Consider the following 19,527-nt stretch of genomic DNA (forward strand, 5'->3'; position numbering starts at 1 on the left):
GCTGAATTAGCTCTGAGTATATCTACATGCTGCAGCGATCTTGTGAAGGAGAGGCACAGAGTTGCACTTTCCTAACTTGCTAGGACCCCTCTCATGCAGATGTACATCAATATTCAGTCTGGACGACCCTTCTGACATCAAATTCTGGCTGGTCGGAATTATAACCAGCAGCTGACCATGCTGTGATGATACCTGTTGATTGTTTAAGCCATAATTTCGTGTGAGGGTCTCCATGGACTTCCTGGTTCTGGTTTCAGTTCTACATGAAAAGTGTGCTTGGCTCCCGCAGCTCTCAGAAACATGAGGTGAACTGGAATATCTTGGTCAGAGGTAGCAGGGAATTGCTGCAGTATGGGATCAGTTATTTTCTACAGAGATCCTCAACTTCTGAAATGAAGCAAAGAGCCCCAGTTTCATACAGGGCTAACAAGAGAGACTGTCAATCAGAAACTTAAGCCAGGAGAGTTACTCTAATGTGGAAGTACCATCGTTTCTGTTTAACAGCAGGACACCAGCCTCTTTCCTTGATCACTTGCTTTTCTATGCCTTTCCTTTTCTATACCTTTCCTCCCCAAATCTGCCTTTAGGCCAACTGGGAAATTGATGCTTTATCTGCTCTGTGAGAATCTCTGAATCACAGCTTTCCCACTTGAACCTCTCTCTCTAATTCAGTAAAGCAGCTGACCCATGTTTAATATCTGAGATTTCTTGTAATCTTACTGACTGGACTTCAGCATTGGGGTTTCTTGCTGTGAGACATAGTTGGGTCCTCATTCTCAGCTCCAAAGCACAATATGGACTGTTCACAACCTCACCACTTGCTGTTCATGATCCCTTTCTCGGTCCTTTGCCTTCTCATTAGTCTGTCATATCTATTGTGCCATTAAAAAGGTTTTATTAAAGCACTTCTATTAAATGTCCTGTCTATCTGCCAGTCTTCCTGGAAATCTCTTTCTTCCCATGATTTCCTCCTCCGCAGCCTCAGAATCATTCTTCTCTTTCTCTTTGCCTTCACTTAGGATGAAAAAATTTTGTAAGACACCTCCAAACAATCAAACCAGCATCAGTTACCTAATAAAATGGAAAATCAAAACTGAACCATCCCACTTTTCTGCACGCCCAGCTCTCTCCTGCCAGCAGGCGTGTTAATGATATTTCGGTATCCACTGATTCAAGAACCAAACAGAAATAAGGTCCATATCCTGGGTGCAGCATTTAGAGAGCACTACCTGGAGGTGGCGCTCTAGGAAGAGCTGGGTCTCAGCCTTCCTTCACCACCTCGTTCCAGATGCCAGCACCTTCTCTAGGGCAACACCTTCAAGGGGAGGGACAGCAGGACTGCAGCTCTGACCACCAGTTAAACTGAATAAAGAGGTCTGCTCCCACCCACTTGTGCATTTTAAATCACGGTGGCGGATCCCGGTGCTTCTCTGTGCTTTATGTATGCTGCAAATGAAATTCTGGAGGGGTTTAAGGAGTCATCGAGCAATACAGAATAAAAACTAGAAAAGGACATCAGACGTGTAGGCCAAACAGCTGTAAAGTGCTGTGGGAAGACATGGCTGCATATAAATTTGGCATACTAGAATTTAATAAGGGTTATTTGTCATGGTTATTTTGAATAACAAAGGCGTTATGACATGGCAGGACCCAGAATCATTGCTGAATATTGCATTCTGCAGACTCCCTGCTTTAAAATAAGCCTGTTGTACACGGGTGTTTTACAAACTGTCACCAAGCTACCTCAGAGATGAGCTGTGACACTAAGGATTTGACAGCTTGCAGTCATTCAAAATACTGTTAACTAAAGACTGTCAAAACATCAGATAAGAGTTTTGCAGAAGTGTAGGGATACTCTCAAAACAGCTTTTTACACCTCAGTTAAGACAGGATGGAAAGGCAGGTTCCGGCAGAAATGCATGTGTTCTGCCTGCCTGGAATCATCCTTCCAAACAAATCAAATGAACTGCAAATGTTAGTGGTGTTAAAGGCATTAATAATACTACATCCATTTTTAAATTGCCATCTGCTCTGTTTCAGTTTGTGGTAGAATCACAGAATGGTTTGGGTTGGAAGGGACCTTAAAGATAGTCCAGCTCCAACCCCCCTGCCACAGGCAGGGACACCTTCCACTAGACCAGGTTGCTCAAAGCCTCCTCCAACCTGGTTTTGAACACTTCCAGGGACGGCAGCCACAACTTCTCTGGGCAACCTGTGCCAGGGCCTCACTACCTTCACAGTATTGAGTCTAAGCAAATGCAGTTCTAACTTTCCAGTGTACACAAAAAAAAAATAAAGACTCAAAACAATGGAAGCAGGCTAGCCAATTGGGATTTCATCTTTGTAATTCAACACAAAGGTCAGTGTTTCCACATTCTTGCTTTCTTCTCCCTGCCTGAATACAGTGATGAATAACCCAGGTTCAGGTGCATACCAGGTGGTACATGCCTTCTCACTGTAGTAAAGAAAGATGGCACACAGCTGTAATGAAGAACTTAGATTTTGCAAAAGGGAGGTATCAATAAAATATAAATTAAAACAAAGGGCCAAACAACTCCTGTATCTGATTGTCATCCAGGGCCAATACTTCCAGGATTTCATAGTGCATATTCCTTTAGGAATACCATCAAGGGAGTTGTCATTTATATAAACACAGAAAGGGACAACCAGCAGCAGATCTGGTGGGAACTTCTTCAGGCTGCAAGCAGTTTGAGCAGTCTCATTTCAGTGAGATTCTTCAAACCTGGGGGAAGCTTGTGCAGGAGATTATGAGACAGATCCAGCATAGCAAGCTTCTGGCAGTGTTGCAGTGAAGGAGGAATGGGGGAAAGTTATTAAAAGCTAAAAGTGGCTTAACTGGGTTTGTCAAAAAGCCTCCCTCTTCTGTGATGACACTGATTATATTTTGTACTTTAGATCTATTATTTCTGAATTAGCAATATGACAAAGCTCCTTGGGAAAACTTTCAAATCTTTTTTTGGAGGTAAATTTCCTTGATTTTTTTTTTTTTTTTTGAGGTTAACTCTTTCTTTAGGCAGACACTTGAGATGATTGTCAGAAGGCCAAGCAGTTCAATGTGATAGAGGTATCCACAGATCTGCACTGGAATTTCATGCCAGTCTGCTTTGTTAAGCCTGAGCTGACAAAGGGACTACAGCTTGCTGCAAACTACAAGAGAGAGGATTGTTACATCTAAGATCAGAGGAGATTTCATCTCCCCCAGTTCTTTGCATATATCTTGTATGTGATTCTGATCCAAGTAGGGGACCTTCATATGCCTCAGGCAATTTATGTCTCTGGGGATGCTTACAATCAGGTTCTACCCTGTATGCAGCTCTTCCAGATATTCTAGACTCAAGACCCCTGGCAAGACTGTTCAGTTACTTGTTGGATAAATCATTATGAAAAATATCCTCTGTGTGACACGTGTGGGAGAAAGAGCTTCATTCTCTGGCACTTTATTCAGTGGTATTTCTTGTGTATCATACTCAAAACCAACAGAATCAGCTTTGGGCCAGTGACTGCCCCCTGCACTGGCCTCTTGGCTCTACTGAGACTCAGCCATCTCTGCTCTGATTCGGAGAAAACTCCAGGCACAAACTCGCCAACAGAGTTTCAAGTTGACAAGCAGGTATTCTTTATTGCGGCGCCGGGAGATAGCTCCTCCTAACGTGCGTGCCCATATACAGGATACAGGCTATCCTTATATATGAGGCTACACATGAATTACATCATTTTCCAGAAAGTTTCCCACATGCATACAAAAAATGTGATGGTGGTCTTTAAGGGTTGTTTACTTCTCCCAACAATCTTCTGGCAGTCTTTGCAGCACCAGCTTGATTAACATTACAGGCATAGCAATCATCCTGTCCTACTCACCATTTAAGTTTAACTGCTCCCATCCTGGACATCTGCTAGTCCCGGGATACTCCCCAGTAGATGTTTACACCAGTTTAGTGGGTTCACGAACACCACAAACACAGTAATCATCCTGTCCTTCTACTTATCAGTTAGTTTAACTGTGCCCATCCTGGATATCTGCTAGTCCCAGATTCTCCCCATCCCCAGGTCCGGTTTTTCTATTCTGCTTTTCATACACTTTTTGTACTAAGGTCCTAAGGACCTGAAACTATGTCAACTACCATCAAGCACCGCAGTTATTTTCCATTACAAAGCCATCAAACTTAATGTTACTTGGAACTGACTACATTGTGCTTTTGTGCCTCCTTGTCTCAGCTCCGTATTTCTAATTCCAGAAGATTAAAAAAATGAAAAATCACCAGTACTCAGGGACCTTCCTGTGCTAAGTACTGACAGAATTCAGCATTTAGGGACTGGTTCCAGTCTCAAGCTGTGCCCCTGCAAGTAGCTATTTGTGTTCTTTGATCAAATCTCGCAGTACATACAGCAGGACCGTATCTTTGAATCCCTTCATGTGAGGAATGTAGGAAATGTCCTCAAAGACTGAGGTCAGACTCAACAGCAAAGCAGAAATCTATTAAACGTTTTCGCAAAAACAGGTGCCCCAGTGAGGAGAGCTCACCCTGCTTACAGCCTTCTTTTAATCCCTACTCCAAACCGCAAAGTCCCTCCCTTGTTTCCCTGCTGGTTAGGTACTCAGAGGTTTACAGCCTTATCCGAAGCGCCTAAATTACTCACGTGAAGTCCTGCCCCTGTTTACATTTCCCACTACTCTAGTTCAGGCAGCTCTTCTTACTTACACGTGTGCTCTTACGGTATAGTGGCCTACTTCCTCCGTCCCTCCCCATCCCTCCCCCCTTGAGCTTGGTTTCAAGTATCAAACCTTGTTCTAGCCCTTTTATTGCTCTGACTACAATGAGTTTCGGCTGAAATTTCCCGTCTATGTGCCAGCTTCCCCTTTGTCTTTTATTAGCACGCAAGCTATACTTAAAAGGCTGTAAAAGCAACACAGGGGTATTTCTTACAAGTGCATTCGGAAGTGTCCCAACAGCCAAATTCAGAGAGTGAACTTGTGAAGTCAAGGGAGCTGGATAAAGCAATCTCCTTGTGTCTTGAAGGGCCCTATTTACAAACCCTGACATTTCTTCAGCTATGCTGATGGTAAAACTGGGAGAGTCCTGCTGGAGAAAGGTGGCACCCTGAGCCAGAGAGATGCCAGTGAATCTGGTATTTGACAATCCTCAAAGTTGTACTGTTGCCAGCAGCAAAAGAGCAAGAGGTGGGAAGGGAGAGACCCGATGTCTGGATAGAAGAAATCTCTCGCTGGCATTTAAGGAATGCTAGGAGAAAATAGAGGTCAAGAGGTAGCTGACAGTCATCTCCTACTAAATACCCTCTTCTCTCCTGCGGTAGCCATTCTGGGAGGACATCATGTTTTCAGAGATGAATGGTTTCCAGGTGCCACCAAGATGAGAAGGAAGAACTGAGCAACCACCATGGGGGAGACGCATGCTGGGCTTCCCAGTCCAATTCAGATGTTGCACAAGGGTATTTTCTTCTTTATTGGCTCCAAGTTCAGTACTTGGGAGTGAGCCCCAGACGCTGTGGGACAGGAGAGTGTGCAATCCTAGCTTACTCGCTGCTGCGTACAAAGGCAATAGTGAAGCCACTAGCAGGATTAATTTGGTGGAAAGGACCAGCACAGACACCTTTGAAGTAACTGCTAACCCATGCAACCACGGAAACTTTTGCAAAGCCTCCTTGGAGACTGAGGGCAGACGGCTGAGTAAATACTCTGGGGGTGAGCTGATGAAGCACCCCTCCATACAGCGGTCGGGCACCACGCATGCGGCCGCTCTCCACAGTGAGGAGGGGAAGGGTGGCGGTGGGGCGTCATGCCAGGGCCATGGGCTGAGTCTGGCTGCCTTTGCCAGCTCCCTCCTGGAGGGCCTGTCACATCCTCCTTGGAAACAGGCTTCATTACCAACCGTTGTTAAGGTTGGGGCAGCCTGGCTCGCCCGCGGGCTGGCGCAGGGAGAGGGCGCCGGTGTGAATCGCTCAGGTAGGCCTGCGGAGGTCGGGGCTCGCCGCTTTTAGAGGGAGCAAAGGTCCTGCTTGTATGAATTCTAATTGTTAGCTCAGGTTCCTTGGGATGGCTTCAGGAACACATCCACAAATCCACATTTTTCCCGATTCTTTTCTTGTCTGTCTGTATCTGTTATTCATGTGCTGCATACCGGCAGTTGTAACCCTTTTCAGACCAAGCCCAGTTTTACTGTTATGCAAAGCGCAGCACGACAGCGCTTGGGTCTATGGTGATGTTGCTAGGCTGCAATAACGATGCAATAACGCTTTGTTTTGTTTTCCAGCAGGTCATGTCAGTTTGCCCAGATCTTCACCAGCACTATGTGCAGGTCTGCCAAAATTTGGGCCAACCTGAAAACCCTTTCATTGCTCATGTGCTTCAAGAAGCTGATAAAAATGATGAAATGTAAGGAAATAACGAACGATGTGTTTCAGATGCCTCTGAAAGTCTTAAGATAGCAGGACAAGGAGTTGAACAGTGAGAAAGTTCATGCAGTTTCAGGCTGAAACACAAATCATATTTAGCATTTACTGCTGAAGTTCTGGTTTGACTCATCTTGACATCATCTTGGCAGAAGTTTGTAGATATATATCCCTTCTGGGCAGCTTTACAAGCAGTGAAATCAAAAAAGTGAAAAATGTACAGGATGGTGCCTTTCTGTCCCTTAAAAAAGCCAAAGCCAAACCCAAATTCTAACTCCCTTCCTTTTGTCTACTGTTTAAAAAAGCCTCAGCTGCATACAGTTAGCTTCCCTAAAACGTCTCTGAATCCTGCCAAGTTATTAACTACCCAAATTCTCTCTCATTATGTGTCTAGATAGGGCTTCCTCCCATGGATGCTCCTGGGGTCAAAGTTAATTATCCTTTCTAGAGAAAACCTGAGAAAATACAGCATGGTGAAATGGTTTGTGTTAGGTTTTGATCCTGAGGGCAGGTTAGGGTAAATAAATGAAAAGGAACAAGAAAATAGGAGATAATGAGGTAATCTCCAGGATAGTCTATATTTCCATCTGCCTTCCCCTCATCTTGCTTCTTCCTGCTTTTTGTGCATGTGTGCTAAGCAGCTGTGCAGTGTCCAGATTATCAGAAAGGACAGTGCTGAAGTACAGTTTGAATCACATTGTCTGCCATGGCATTACCAAAGGTCACAGCAGCAGCTAACTGCATGAAACACATCAGCGAGGGCAAGCCTGGATATACTTCCTATCTGGAGAGAGAATTCATTTATCTGTAGCATTTTACTTCTCCCCATGTGCTTACATTTTTATGTTTCAGCATATGGACAAAAGGGTTCACATTAAAAATAGCTGGAAATAGTCATTTAGTGCCTGTGCAGAGAGTTACAGATGACAATCTTCAAGTTCTTGTCTCTGTCTTACGTACGGCTGCATTTGTCACAGGTAAGCTTTTTTTAATATACATTTAAACATTGATGTGTTAATATAAGAAAACTTAAGCAGGGTTTGTTTTGGTTTCTTTTTCAGAGATCAGTTCATTGTAGATATGCATCTGTCACATTCTTCGTTCATCTTTTTCAGGTTTGGATCTTAGGTATAATGTATTGACTGATGCTGGAGCAAAGACCATGGCAACATTCCTCCAGGTGCCACAGTGATGTTTCTCTTTCAGCAACTTGTAATTTATTTGGCTGTGATAATATTTGTATGTGCTGTATTGGAGACAAGAGTGCAATTGTTTGGCAAAATTTCAGTACTTTTTACTTTCACATCCAAATCCATCCTACTAAAATCTCAGACTGTATTCTCTGGGAAGATCTTTCATTTCTAGTAGAACACCCTTGGACATCTGGCTAAGGTGTCCAAAAGAAAGAACGGTTGAATAAATTGTGGGGCTTTTAGGCTTACCGTTCAGTTTAACGAAGGAGGTCATGGAAGTGTCAAATGTCCCAGGGCGTTTGTTTTAGATACTTATCACCTCTGTTAGACTTTTTGTAGGTCTAAACATAGGAAACTTTAATGCTGCCTTTTTGTCATTATAAGCACTGGAATAGAGATGGAAAATGGTGAGTTACCACTTGGTGCCTGTGTTCCTGGAGCTCAGGGTGTGCCATGAGGTTTGCAAAGTGCCTGAAGGTCTGCATCTGAGCTTGACCACCTGCCTCGTTTGGTCATGCTGAGCACTTGGGTTCGCAAGTGGTTTCTGTAAGCATCCTGAGGACATGTTTTTATGTGCTACATGTTTTTCTGCCTTTTCCTCATCATCTGACACTGGCATTCTTTAACTACTTCTCCAAATCAAGGGCTGTCTGAAATGCAGTAAAGGTCAGAGGTTTTAAGTACAAGTGTGATGCATATCCTCTTTGAAAACTGCAGGCTTGCTCTGGAAAGGAGTCTGATTGCTTTCTGATTTGTTTGTTCCTCAGGAAAGCTCCTCTCTGAGGTACCTGAACCTGATGTTTAATAATATTGGCACAAGTGGAGCAGAGCTGATAGCAAAAGCGCTCCATGTGAGTATTTGCCTGGCAGATTTAAACAATGGTATCTCGTTTGATATTTTTGCTTTTGAGGAACTGTACTAGCTGTCCTGCCAACATCAGAGCTGGCTGAAGGGGCCCTCTCTCTTCGGTCCATTCAGTGGTTTACTGTATCACAGGGACTGCTTGTTTTCTCAAAGCAAACTTCAGAAATCAGGTTTCACACAAGAAAACGTTGTACTGTGCTGCCATTAACACTTAATTATCACAACTATCACAGCTGGATTTTTCCAAGTGAAAAATGCTCTGCTGTGGGATATGCAGTGCCATCAATTTCTTCTTTTAAAAGAAAAGAATTGCATTATTTTTACCTGTACCTCGATGTCAGTATTTGTCTGGATTCAAGATGTCTCAGCCATGTTTTCAAAACTCTGCCTTGCAGCAGCATCATAAAAAAAAGTCTGTTATTTTTAATGTGGCTTCCCAAGGAAATGAGGCTTGTGTGCATGATTTGTAGTGTTTGTGAAATGAGACTCATGTGAGCTCGCTCTTCCTCCTTCACAGTCTTTGGACTCTGAACCGACTTCAGCTAAATTTGACAGGCCACCAGAGCACTAAGGTTGTACAGTAGATCATACCGGGCTTGCAAGCAGCCACCAAAGCACTGAGGTTGTACAGTAGATCATTCTGGGCTTGCAAGCAGCCCCCAAAGCTCTTTGTACAGCCCCAGCAGCATTTGCTGGGTTTGCTGAGCAGGCAGATGGCAGGACCCCTGGGCTGCATGGGTTCCTGCTGCCATTGGGCCAGGCAGGGAAGTCTGGGGGTGAAGGTAGGTTGTTAGGGAGGGAGAGGGAAGAAGATGGCTGGAGTGAGGTACTGCATCAGGTGAAGGTGTGCTGGGGACATGTGGAAGACCTCAAACCTGTATGAAACTGGGCTTCATTAGTTCTGCTGCTAACAACTACTTGGTTTGTAATCTCTTCCTCAAATGTGATCTCTGGTAATAAGTGATTATAAAGGAAATAAAAATACAAAGCTACTCTGCATTTCATTTTGGGCTTTAACAGTTGAATAGCCGTTTTATATCCATTGAAATTCTATGGAGGGTGAGGGGAAAGATGCTGATTTTCTAGACCTCTGATCAGAACTTTATATTGCCAGTGATGCCTCCACTCCTGCAAAGACTTGCACATTGGTTTGACTCTACTAAGTAGTCCTACTGAAGGTGACCGGCTTCACTGAGCTTCGACTGGTCGTGTGCTTTAAAACCCGATGAAAAATAAAGCAAACTATATTCTTGCTTAAAACACTTACTAGATTTAAATCAGTTTTGTTATAATTTACATTTCAGATGCCAATTCAGGCAGATTTATTTAGGCAGGATTATTTTTGTGCGTGTGAGATTTGTCAACTTGGGAGAAACAAAAGTTCTCAAATATTTGAGTTTTGCTTCCAGACTCTCATGCATTTCATTCCACTGAGGAAAGCCTGAGCCAACAGCTTAGTGTTATCACTTAAACACGATTCTTCTGGAGGGTTGTTTTGTCTTTGTGTGACAGCCAGCAGGATTCACAGGGGAAAGGACAGTGTTGTTTTTCAGGCCGCTTCAAAGGCATTGATTTTTTTTCTGTCTCCTATTTTTATTTTGTTTAGGGGAATAAAACTCTTCTGCATATGAGAATGACTGGGAACAAAATAGGAGACAAAGGTGGGATGTTCTTTGCTTCAATGCTACAAATTAATTCAACCTTGGAGAAGTTGGATCTTGGAGACTGTGATATAGTGAGTAACCCAGTGAAATAATCAGCAATGACCTAAGTCTTTCAAGGATATTACAAAGGTTCTGCACTACTTAATGAGGGGAAAATGCCATCTGTTGACATTGATTTTACATTTTGTGGTAGCAATATATAATATTGCAGTGTGTACTTGGACAAGCATGTTGCATACACCTGAGAAGTCACAACTGATGATGTATATGAGCCACTATGTCCCTGGGAATTCAACTGCTTGGCTTTCACATTTTCTGAGATTTGTTTCTGCTGTTCATTTTTGTTGTGCTGCCTAAGTCCTGTGTAAGTCATGTTGAAGGAAGGACTTCTTATTCCCTGGAGGCGCTTTTCCTTCTGAAGTATCCAGTGCACCTGAAAGTAGCCCAGTCCCATAGCTCTGTTGCTCCTATCAGGCTTCAGTCCCTAAAGGACATAAGCACAACAGTGCTGAATTGAGCAGAAAGGCTGCTCAAAATGAGCCTGATTTGATCCTAAATAACCTGGTGTCTCCTGGAGTCATGAGCAGGGAGATCGTGAGGATAGGAATGCCTCCATGGACTAAACAGGGTGCTTCCTACTCTAGCCAGTATAAAAACCTGTGGATAGCTTTTAAATCCTATATTCGTTTCCTGGAATTGCAGAATTTGCTCCTAAACTAGAAGGGGGAATACCTCAGGAAGTGTGCTGGGTGTTACGAATACATAAACAAGGGAAGTGTAGCCAGTGTAGGATTTATTTGAAAGCTTAATGTGTTTATGCTTGGTAGGGAGTTCGTAGAGAGTTGGTTTAGAATGAAGGGGCTTTGGGTGCAGACCAGCCTAACTGGAAAATAGCACAAATATAAATCAGTGAGCAAACTAGAAGGAAATAAAAAAAATCCAAATTGGCCTGTATTCTAGACTGTATTCTTTGTACCACATTATTCACATTTAGTGTGAATTTACCTAGTAGATAAATGTTAGCTAAGACTTTTATCATAGACTTCAGGGAAAACACGCAAGCTGGTTTTGCTTCATAAATTAGGAAAACCAAAATAGAGGATCAATTAAATGGATGAGTATCTTTGAGATGCATTATTCTTGGTTTTTATTTTCCGAGTTGCCAAATTTCCTAGTCATTTGTACTACTGAGATGAATTCCACTCTATTATTCCACGGGGAGCTGGCACTGGTATTATCAGAAAATACATTGTGTGTCTGTAAGCACTTGCCAGCTGCATTTGTATCTCTCCAGAGTGCATGGGGGCAGAAATAACAGTATTTCTAATCTGAGCCCATTTGATGTTTTTGATCTTCTGACAATCAATTCTAGGAAGTTGCGGTAATTTGTTAGCTTGATTTATACATCAAATAGTTTTTTTCTAAAGAGTTTATTTTTATTTCCAGGGTGTGCAATGTCTAATAGCAACAGCATCAGCCCTGAATCAGAACAAATCAGTCAAAGCAATAAACCTAAATCGTCCTTTACTGTTCAGCCAAGAGGTATGTAAGCAGACTGTAGTTTTAGCTGAGGGAAGCATAGTAAAGTCAGTACTTACGCCTTTATGTACATCTGAACTGCATGGCTCTCTGTGTTTCCTTACAAAGTGAAGTAAATTGTTGCAGAAATACTCTTTCTCTCTTTCTGTGCCAAGTTTTGTGCAATCACAGGCTGCCGCGGTTTAACTAGAAGGTTAATTGTTTAAAAATTGCTTTCTTGGTACATACACTTTTGTTAAATCATGAGCTAATGGAAAGGGCTTGATATTGGAGAACCAAGTATTCCTTCTGCTGTTACAGTGTGGAGAGTTTCATGCATAGTTCAGCAAATGGGGAGAAATGGTGTTCAGCAGGAAATGAGAGGAAGAACAAAAGACTGCTATTTATCTCAGCAGTGCAATACCCGCAGCTTAAAGAAGAAAGGCACGCTTTAACAATACGCCATAATCACTGGAATGTGTGGTTGTTTTACTGCGTGAACTTGAAGCACAAATTTAACAAATGAACGCACCTCATCAATGTAAACCCTACTATGCATTTGTTACCCAAAAGGAAGACGTAATCCTTCCGGAACAATCAAGCGCTGAAAAGAGAATCTACAAGTACAGATACACAGAGCTGTGGGGCTTTTGCTTGCAGGCATGCAGCTTCTGCTCCTTGCTTTTCCTGCTGAAGTCTTGGCTGTAAAGCTGCTTCTAGCGGTGGTTTCACCAGACTGGCAGCAATTCTCGGGTGTCTGTGCTATGGACAGTATTTTCCTGCTGGTAGGATAATGAAATTGAACTGTTGTGAAGGCCAGATCTTCCTAAATTCCCACAGTTTAAGCAGGTTTTAGTTGTTTCTTTTCTACTAAGACAGGGCTTGATCTACCTAACCCCAGTTTTAGAAGTCAATTTAAAATACTGCTATTGAAAATAAATACCAGTAAGGGCACGGTCTGTACCTGTGAGATTCTACTGGCCGCTGTTCCTACCTTCAATTCTCTAATTTTCTGAGGCCTCTAGGTTGTTCCCTCATTTTTGGCTCTAAGTATTCACTCATTATTTTCTTATCAAAACTTCAAAATGAACTGAGTCTTACAATGACAGAAGGTATATTTTTTCCTGTAGCAATCCTATTTCTTTTGCTGAAATAATAGACTAGCATCATAACAAAGTACTTTTAATGTTAGTGAGGACTAACTCAAACATTCAGTTTAAGAGCATTGACTGGAAGGAAAACTAATTGGACATAATGATTCAAACACTGATGCTTTTGGTATCTGCAGGGATGTATATAGCACTATCAATGTGCATATATCTTTCCAGTATTTTATTTATTTATTTCAGTATAATCCTTATATATTGTTTCCCAGCTATTTTTAATTCAATACACAACAATAGAACATTACTGATGACCAAACTGACAGGCTGAGAGAGTTGGGCTTGTTCAGAGAATAGAAATCTTGGGGGAGACCTTACAACAGCCTTCCAGTTCCTAAAGGGAATTTATGAAGAAATCTGGAGAAGGGCTTTTTACAAGGCATATAGGAATATGACAATTGGAGCTGGCTTTAAACTGACAGAGGGGAGATTTAGATATTCAGAAGTTCTTCACTGTAAGAGTGCTGAGTCACTGGCACAGGCTGCCCAGAGAAGCTGTGGCTGCCCCATCCCTGGCAGTGTTCAAGGCCAGGTTGGACAGAGCTTGGAAAAACCTGTTGCAGTGGAAGGTGTCCCTGCCCATGGCAGGGGGGATGGAACTGGATGAGCTTTAAGGTGGCTTCCAACCATTCTATGATTCTATGAAATCTTTCTGGTGGTTGTGAATCTCCCTTTTACTGAAACAAGACTGTATTTTTTCTCAAAGTATAGCTTAATAAGACTCAGTGTATGTTCTTAGGAAGAGACCACACTTCATCTAGCTCTGATGTTGAAAAATAACTCTTCTCTTGTGGAACTACACTTGTGCAAGCATGAAATGAAAAACTTTGGTGTGGAGAGACTGTGTGAGGCTTTGTATGAAAACTCCAGCGTGAGATACCTTAATCTTGCCTGGTAAGAGTTTTTAAGTGACACAGCCCTGACTAACATTAGAAACTCATTTTCTTATCACCTTTTTAAGAAAAAATGTGTGCATCTCTCTCTTTCAGTAATAAAATAACCAGTGACGGTGTAAAATTTCTGGGAAAACTACTAAAATGGAACCAGACCCTGCAAATCCTAGATCTTAATGCAAACCAAATAGAAGATGATGGAGCCGTCTACCTGAGTGAGGCCTTGGCTTTGTACAACAGGACTCTTCAGGCGTTAGTATTTACAGTTTCCCCAGAATCTGCAGGTGTAAGGAACTTGGGCTTTGCAGTGTCTGAGCTGACATCAAAACTGTGTGCTTTGATGTTGATCAAAATGGAAAAGTCAGGAAGTTCTATACTTTTTGGTCCGTTTTTCCTTCTCGGGGTGAAAAAACCGTGATGGATTGGGTAGGATTCTTTTGCTAAGCATAGGTTTTTCCTCCTATGAGAGATGCCCTGAGACCTGTGCTGGAAGTGAGCCACAGGTCCTCTTAGAGCCCTGCAGCTGGAGGCCAGGCCCGAGATACTAATGTATTTTGTGCAGCACAAGAAGCCTGTGTTTGGTAACTGAATGAGCTAAAGGAGTAAAACACAAGGCCAAGACATGCCGTTCAGCCCCACATGCTAACACCTTGTGTTTACATTCCTGCACTTCCAGGATTGCTCTCTACTCACTTTATCTTTCGTGTACTTTTTTTTTTTATACCTTGTATCCACTGCTGTGTGGCCTGACATACACCTTTTCTTCTCTTTAGGGCTTTTTGGGGCTGATGTTTGGCTCAGCTTTGTAGTAGTTCATCTTACATGTGATTCACAGTTTTTACAGTCGTTCTGAGGGACGTGTGGCGGGGGAGGAAATTAGATCTTGTTAGTTCTTTTTGCATCTTTAAAGCATAGGTCCCTGTGGTACACAACCAAAACCAAGCAGGAGCTGTACAGCTTTCAGAATTTTAAGATAATAAGACTCCATGCAGGGATAAGGCACTATATTTGTTGATTCTTATCTTCCATACTTAAGAAAATCCTCTAAGTTAGCTTCTGAGTGAACCCAAAAGAGCTGTAATCTCTCCATCAGGGTGTATTTTGTAGCCGGCATTAAACCATGCCCTGGCAGGATGTAAAAGCTGATCAAAGGCGTTACCTGAAGCCATTAGTTTTAAGTAGCAGACTGAGGAGGTGGTGGCTGCTAGGTGCCTCTGAAAGCCTTCCAGGTTCACTCATGTAAAAATAACTGCCACTGCACAAAGATCAAAGCTTAGCTTGGAGAAATGCCAGGGCTTGGGCTTCAAGGCAGAGGAGAGATGAGACCTGGCCACCAGGCAGTCAGCCCCTGAGATTGAAGAACTAAGTAGTGAACAACCTGGTATGGCTGCACCAGTCATGGAAATGACTTGAGAAATGGTACAAGTCCATAGTCCAAACTGCCTTTAGCAACATGGGAAAGATTTTATAGTAGGACTGGCCTTGATACAAATAAATATTTATTAATAACATATGTAGAATTTCAATATACTTATCAGATATATAATAATATGTAATAATAAAATATAAGAGTAAATCATAGTTAAACTCTTGGTTTTGACCAAGAGATGGGAATTCTGTGGTTTAGCACACATTTGCACAACTATTTTCTCTGGTTTAGGTTGTCAGTAGTAAGCAACAATATAAGTGGCAAAGGACTTGTAGCTCTTTCAGAGGCAATGAAAACAAACACAGAACTTTCCTGTATTTACATCTGGGGGAACAAATTTGATGAAGCCACCTGTATGGTAAGTGCTTGCTTCTGAACTCCTCTAAGAGGGTTGGAGTTTGTTTATCCTAGTTCATGTTTACAGTCATTGTAAAAATGACAATAATTAGTGAGCAAGATACTTGATTAACTATGGGGTTTATTTAAATAATTATAATATGGTGGTGCTGTAATGAGACTCACTGGACATCAGCATACTGAAATAATCAAATACTCTCCTGTCGTGTGTTATCTTCTAAAGACTTCACTGCAATCAAGAGAATATTCTGTGTCTCATTCTTGGTTTTACTCATTTCAGGCACTTTCAGAATTAATTCAGATGGGCCGCCTGAAACTTAACTGCACAGACGTGGAGCCTTATGAAGTGGATGGGCACATTTACCTTGCAGAGCTCTCCCATGGCCTGCAGAAGCATTACTACTGGACACCAAGTTATTGGGCAGTGACAAAAAAGGATGCTAATGCCAGTCTGGCAATTGCAGCTGTTTCAGAATACTTGTGAGTGAGGTAGCAGCTTGAAGCATTCGGTATGCTTGAGCTTTTCCTGTCTGGTTTCTAGAAAACAAGATTGTATCGATATCATACTTGCTGCATGTTGTTTCTTAGGGTCTTTAGTCTGGAAAGAATCTAAACCTGCTAGAAATGGCATTAAAGTATTGAACCAATGACTTTAAAATTTGTTGATAAGTAACAGCCAATATATTAAGAGCCTGCTAATACGAAAATGCGTTATTTCTGCTGCAATCATTTCTATTGCACACTGTCTTCTTTGCCTTACCATGACTAGCTGTAGTTCCAGAGTTCCTAGGTGAGAAATTTAGTGAAATGACATGCTCAGAGGAAAACATTTTCACCACAGGAGTGCATGAAGAGTGACATTAGGTATCATTAACAGTAATGGAGAGTAAACCAGTCACTGCCCAGAGGCATATGAAGGGTTTAGACTGCAGCAGTGCAGAGGCATGAAGTGAACTCTCAGCAGCTAACTACCCTGCTCTATTTAGATGACCTTCTCAGACCAAATGCTTCTTATTTAGAAAAGATGCAGAGGCTGGATCAGAGCAGTTGCAGAGCATCTGAGTGGAGTGTCCTGACCACCGGGCTGCTGCAGGTGAAGAGCTGCTGTTGCCCTTCCTGGGCTGTGATCTCTGCCGTTGGGTTTCCATATAGCTGGGAGAGCCCATATGCAATGTTACTGCATCTCTGCAGGTTGGAGTACAGCCAGGCAGATCAAGCTGACAAAATCTTACACCCAGGACTACCGCTGGGCAGCAACTTTACTTGATAGCAAATCAGATATACTGCAGAAGAAGATTCCTGCTGAAACAGGAAGGTTTGGGTAAATCTGTTTGTTGCTACTGTGCTCTACATACACTCTCCTTTTACTTAGTAATGGTGCTTTTGATCTCTTTTCAAGAATAACCTTTTTTTAAACCCAAGTTAAATTAACCTAATCATTAAGCCACTATAATGCTGGGACTTTAAAGCTGGTATTTTGATTAGCTTGCAACTTGTACTTGTTCCTTGTACAACAAATGATAATCACCCACCAACCTTGGTGTCTTTTCTTCCTGTCTCTTAAAAATTAAGAAGTAGCTACGTGGCAACTCTTCTGCACAAATAAGACAACATATACACACAATGGTAGTTAAACATTGTTTAATGATTTGGGTACAGACTTTGTAGAATTTTGGGAACCACTCGGCTTGTTTCCTTCTTCCACCCACTCTGCTCATACCTGTAGAAGTCACTAGATGTGGAGGCGTTCTGTTGTTTGGTTGGGTTTTTTCATTCCTCCCACCCCAGTCACAAATGAGCCAGGCTCTGTTGCTCCAAAAAGCACTTACTGTCGTAAGAGGACTTAAGAGGTAAATCCACAGAGCAGGTATGTTTGTTCCATGTACCTGTACAGGGTCCTCCTAACTTGTACTTGTCTTGTTAAGTAGAAAGCCCACACATCACACTGAAAACCCTGTTCTAGAGAGAAGCTTATAGTTTAACTGTGGTTAAACAGGAAAAACAGAGCAATGAGAACAAAAATTAAGGATACACTGAATGTGATTGTTTGAGAACAAGCTACATGCTACAAAAACTTCTAAGTTTAAAAATAATTAGATGAGACTGTATTATCAAATATCAAAGTTGGTGTTTTCATGGGCATTGCTGCACTGGAGCTCTGCAGGTTACATTCCGATAGAGTACTTTCCATACTGAGACACTGATGATACAATTTTCTGCCAGAAAGGCCACTACAACATTCAGATCAAGGTAACTTTTTTCCACACATCTTTCTTTCTCTTGTATTTATACAAGTATTTGTACTGTCTCTGAACCATTGTTTAATAGCAAGATGGTAAGAGCACTCTGCACTATTGACATCCATAAAACTAGCTCACGTTATAGTTTACTTTGATAGTCCTTTGCAACAAAGGGCTGCAGAGTAATTCCCACTGAATTTTGTATAAGCAGCTTCCTGCACACTAAAATAATTATTGGTGCAAAACCCTGTATTGCTTAGAGGCCTATGCCAGCGACATTTATTTACTGCTTTCCTTTCTGTGGAAACCAAACCTTGACATTCTTAAAAGATGTCTCTTGTGTTCTTTGGACGTAGAGAATTTTTTGCCATGTTATTCTGAGCAAGTTATTCTAGCAAGCGTAATCCTGCTCAGTTAACCATTGCTTTAGCTTCCACAGCTTGTGGAAAGGCAGCATTTTTGCCCTAGTTTAAAAGGAAGGAAAACGACTGACCCAGTAAACCAGTGGTACAGTGCAGGTCCCCTAAGTCCTGCTGTGTGCTCTAGTCACCACACCACCTTCTGTAAAATGAAACAATCTAGTAAAAATATGTTAAGATACAAATTCTGATAAATTCACTGAACATGTAGTTTAGAAAAAAAAAGTACATCTTCAAAGCACTCTGTAAAAACCCACCCCCCCAGACACCTCAAAACAAGTGGAAAAAAATTAACCTAAAAGTCATTATATTGGATTGTATTTAGAATAATGTTTGTGTTTAATTCAGTTTGAATAGAACCCAAACTATCTTCTATTATGAGAATTTGGTGCGTAATGTAACAATCCTTGCTGTGTTAAGTGTGCTTCAGCGCGTATCCGTCTGACAGGGTGTTTGAGGGTGGTTATGTTAGACTGCTTCCCTCCTCTTTTTGTGCTACCCCCTGCAGTTACAAACAGGAGACACCAGGTGAGGGAAAATTACAAAACAAGTTTATTAAAGTCTAACATAAAACACTTCAGGCTAAATATGTACAACTCCCTCCCTTCCCAGGGGATTATAAAATTGAGAGTTGAGATATATACAAATAACAGAGGAAAAACTGTATATACAGGAAAGATACTTTAAAAATAATTTAACCAAAAAATCAGTTATTAGTCCTTATCTGAACTTAATTCTGCAAGGCTTATCAACAGCTTCTCTAAGATCACAGCCCTGAAATCCTTAACATGGGACTTGTCCTTCCATACTTGGAACAATTTTTTGAAACACATGGTTTCAGAAAAGTTGTCACACTTTGTGGCCACAGATCAGCAAAACTTTGGAAGTTCAGTGTTGTACAGAGAGCCATTCTCACACACGTATTTCCAAACAGCCAATTTGGAGACTTCAAGATGCAGATAACCTACTCAGACAAAACTTGCACTGATTTCAATGCAAAATTGACTGAAACAGTACTGAAACAGTGGGGCAAATCATGCAATTTTCTCTAAATTATTCCAATTTCCTCTTTCCTTTTGCAGGTAGGTCTCAAGATGTCTGCCTAAAAAGATTCCATGCCTTCCCCCATTAATCCCTTACAGAAATTATCAATACTGTTATAAACCTCGTGCCTCCAAAATTAACTCAGAATCCTTGAGCCTAGGAATTAGATGTGCAGCTGATTTCCATGCATCTGTTGGCAAAAGGTACAGCACAGACCTGCTTCCTCAGGCCCAACCTGAACAAAGGTTGGGCCTGTTTATATATATATAAAATATATATATTTTATATATATACAAAATTTGTCTGTAGGTGT

General features: G+C 41.8%; 2 protein-coding genes across 8 annotated transcripts; one reads left to right on the forward strand and one right to left on the reverse strand.

Moving 5' to 3' along the window:
- Positions 1 to 1,947: 1,947 nt before the first annotated feature.
- Positions 1,948 to 5,769, reverse strand: LRRIQ4 (leucine rich repeats and IQ motif containing 4). The gene is given in 8 exon segments (XM_057411565.1): positions 1,948 to 2,595; positions 2,598 to 2,654; positions 2,657 to 2,833; positions 2,836 to 2,908; positions 2,911 to 2,991; positions 2,994 to 3,061; positions 3,064 to 3,547; positions 5,650 to 5,769. Coding segments are annotated over 8 exon segments (1,122 nt in total). The 3' UTR covers positions 1,948 to 2,533.
- Positions 5,226 to 17,562, forward strand: LRRC34 (leucine rich repeat containing 34). 7 transcript variants are annotated; one of them, XM_057411542.1, is made up of 12 exons: positions 5,957 to 5,983; positions 6,291 to 6,412; positions 7,282 to 7,406; positions 7,545 to 7,609; positions 8,390 to 8,473; positions 10,094 to 10,222; positions 11,598 to 11,693; positions 13,572 to 13,726; positions 13,822 to 13,977; positions 15,386 to 15,512; positions 15,792 to 15,991; positions 17,508 to 17,562. In XM_057411542.1, exons 2-12 carry the CDS (start codon positions 6,297 to 6,299, stop codon positions 17,560 to 17,562), a joined length of 1,308 nt encoding a protein of 435 aa, XP_057267525.1. In that variant the 5' UTR covers positions 5,957 to 5,983; positions 6,291 to 6,296. The 7 variants fall into 7 exon arrangements, with proteins under 7 accessions (XP_057267520.1, XP_057267525.1, XP_057267522.1 ...); XM_057411537.1 differs by lacking the exons at positions 5,957 to 5,983; positions 17,508 to 17,562 and adding an exon at positions 5,226 to 5,722 and having other exon boundaries at positions 6,294 to 6,412; positions 15,792 to 16,068; XM_057411536.1 differs by lacking the exon at positions 17,508 to 17,562 and having other exon boundaries at positions 5,958 to 5,983; positions 15,792 to 16,068.
- Positions 17,563 to 19,527: the final 1,965 nt, after the last annotated feature.

Source organism: Pezoporus wallicus, unplaced genomic scaffold (assembly GCF_028554395.1).
Source record: "Pezoporus wallicus isolate ANWC-B61680 ecotype Strahan unplaced genomic scaffold, APGP_CSIRO_Pwel_v1 contig_6899, whole genome shotgun sequence".
Lineage (NCBI taxonomy): Eukaryota > Metazoa > Chordata > Aves > Psittaciformes > Psittacidae > Pezoporus > Pezoporus wallicus.

Excerpts from the sequence above, each read along its gene's own strand:
- LRRC34 (XM_057411535.1), top strand. The coding sequence starts at position 6,234 with ATGGTGATGTTGCTAGGCTGCAATAACGATGCAATAACGCTTTGTTTT. Across the intron at positions 7,610-8,389 it reads CCATGGCAACATTCCTCCAG|GAAAGCTCCTCTCTGAGGTA; the intron begins GTGCCACAGTGA and ends TTTGTTCCTCAG. Across the intron at positions 8,474-10,093 it reads TGATAGCAAAAGCGCTCCAT|GGGAATAAAACTCTTCTGCA; the intron begins GTGAGTATTTGC and ends TATTTTGTTTAG.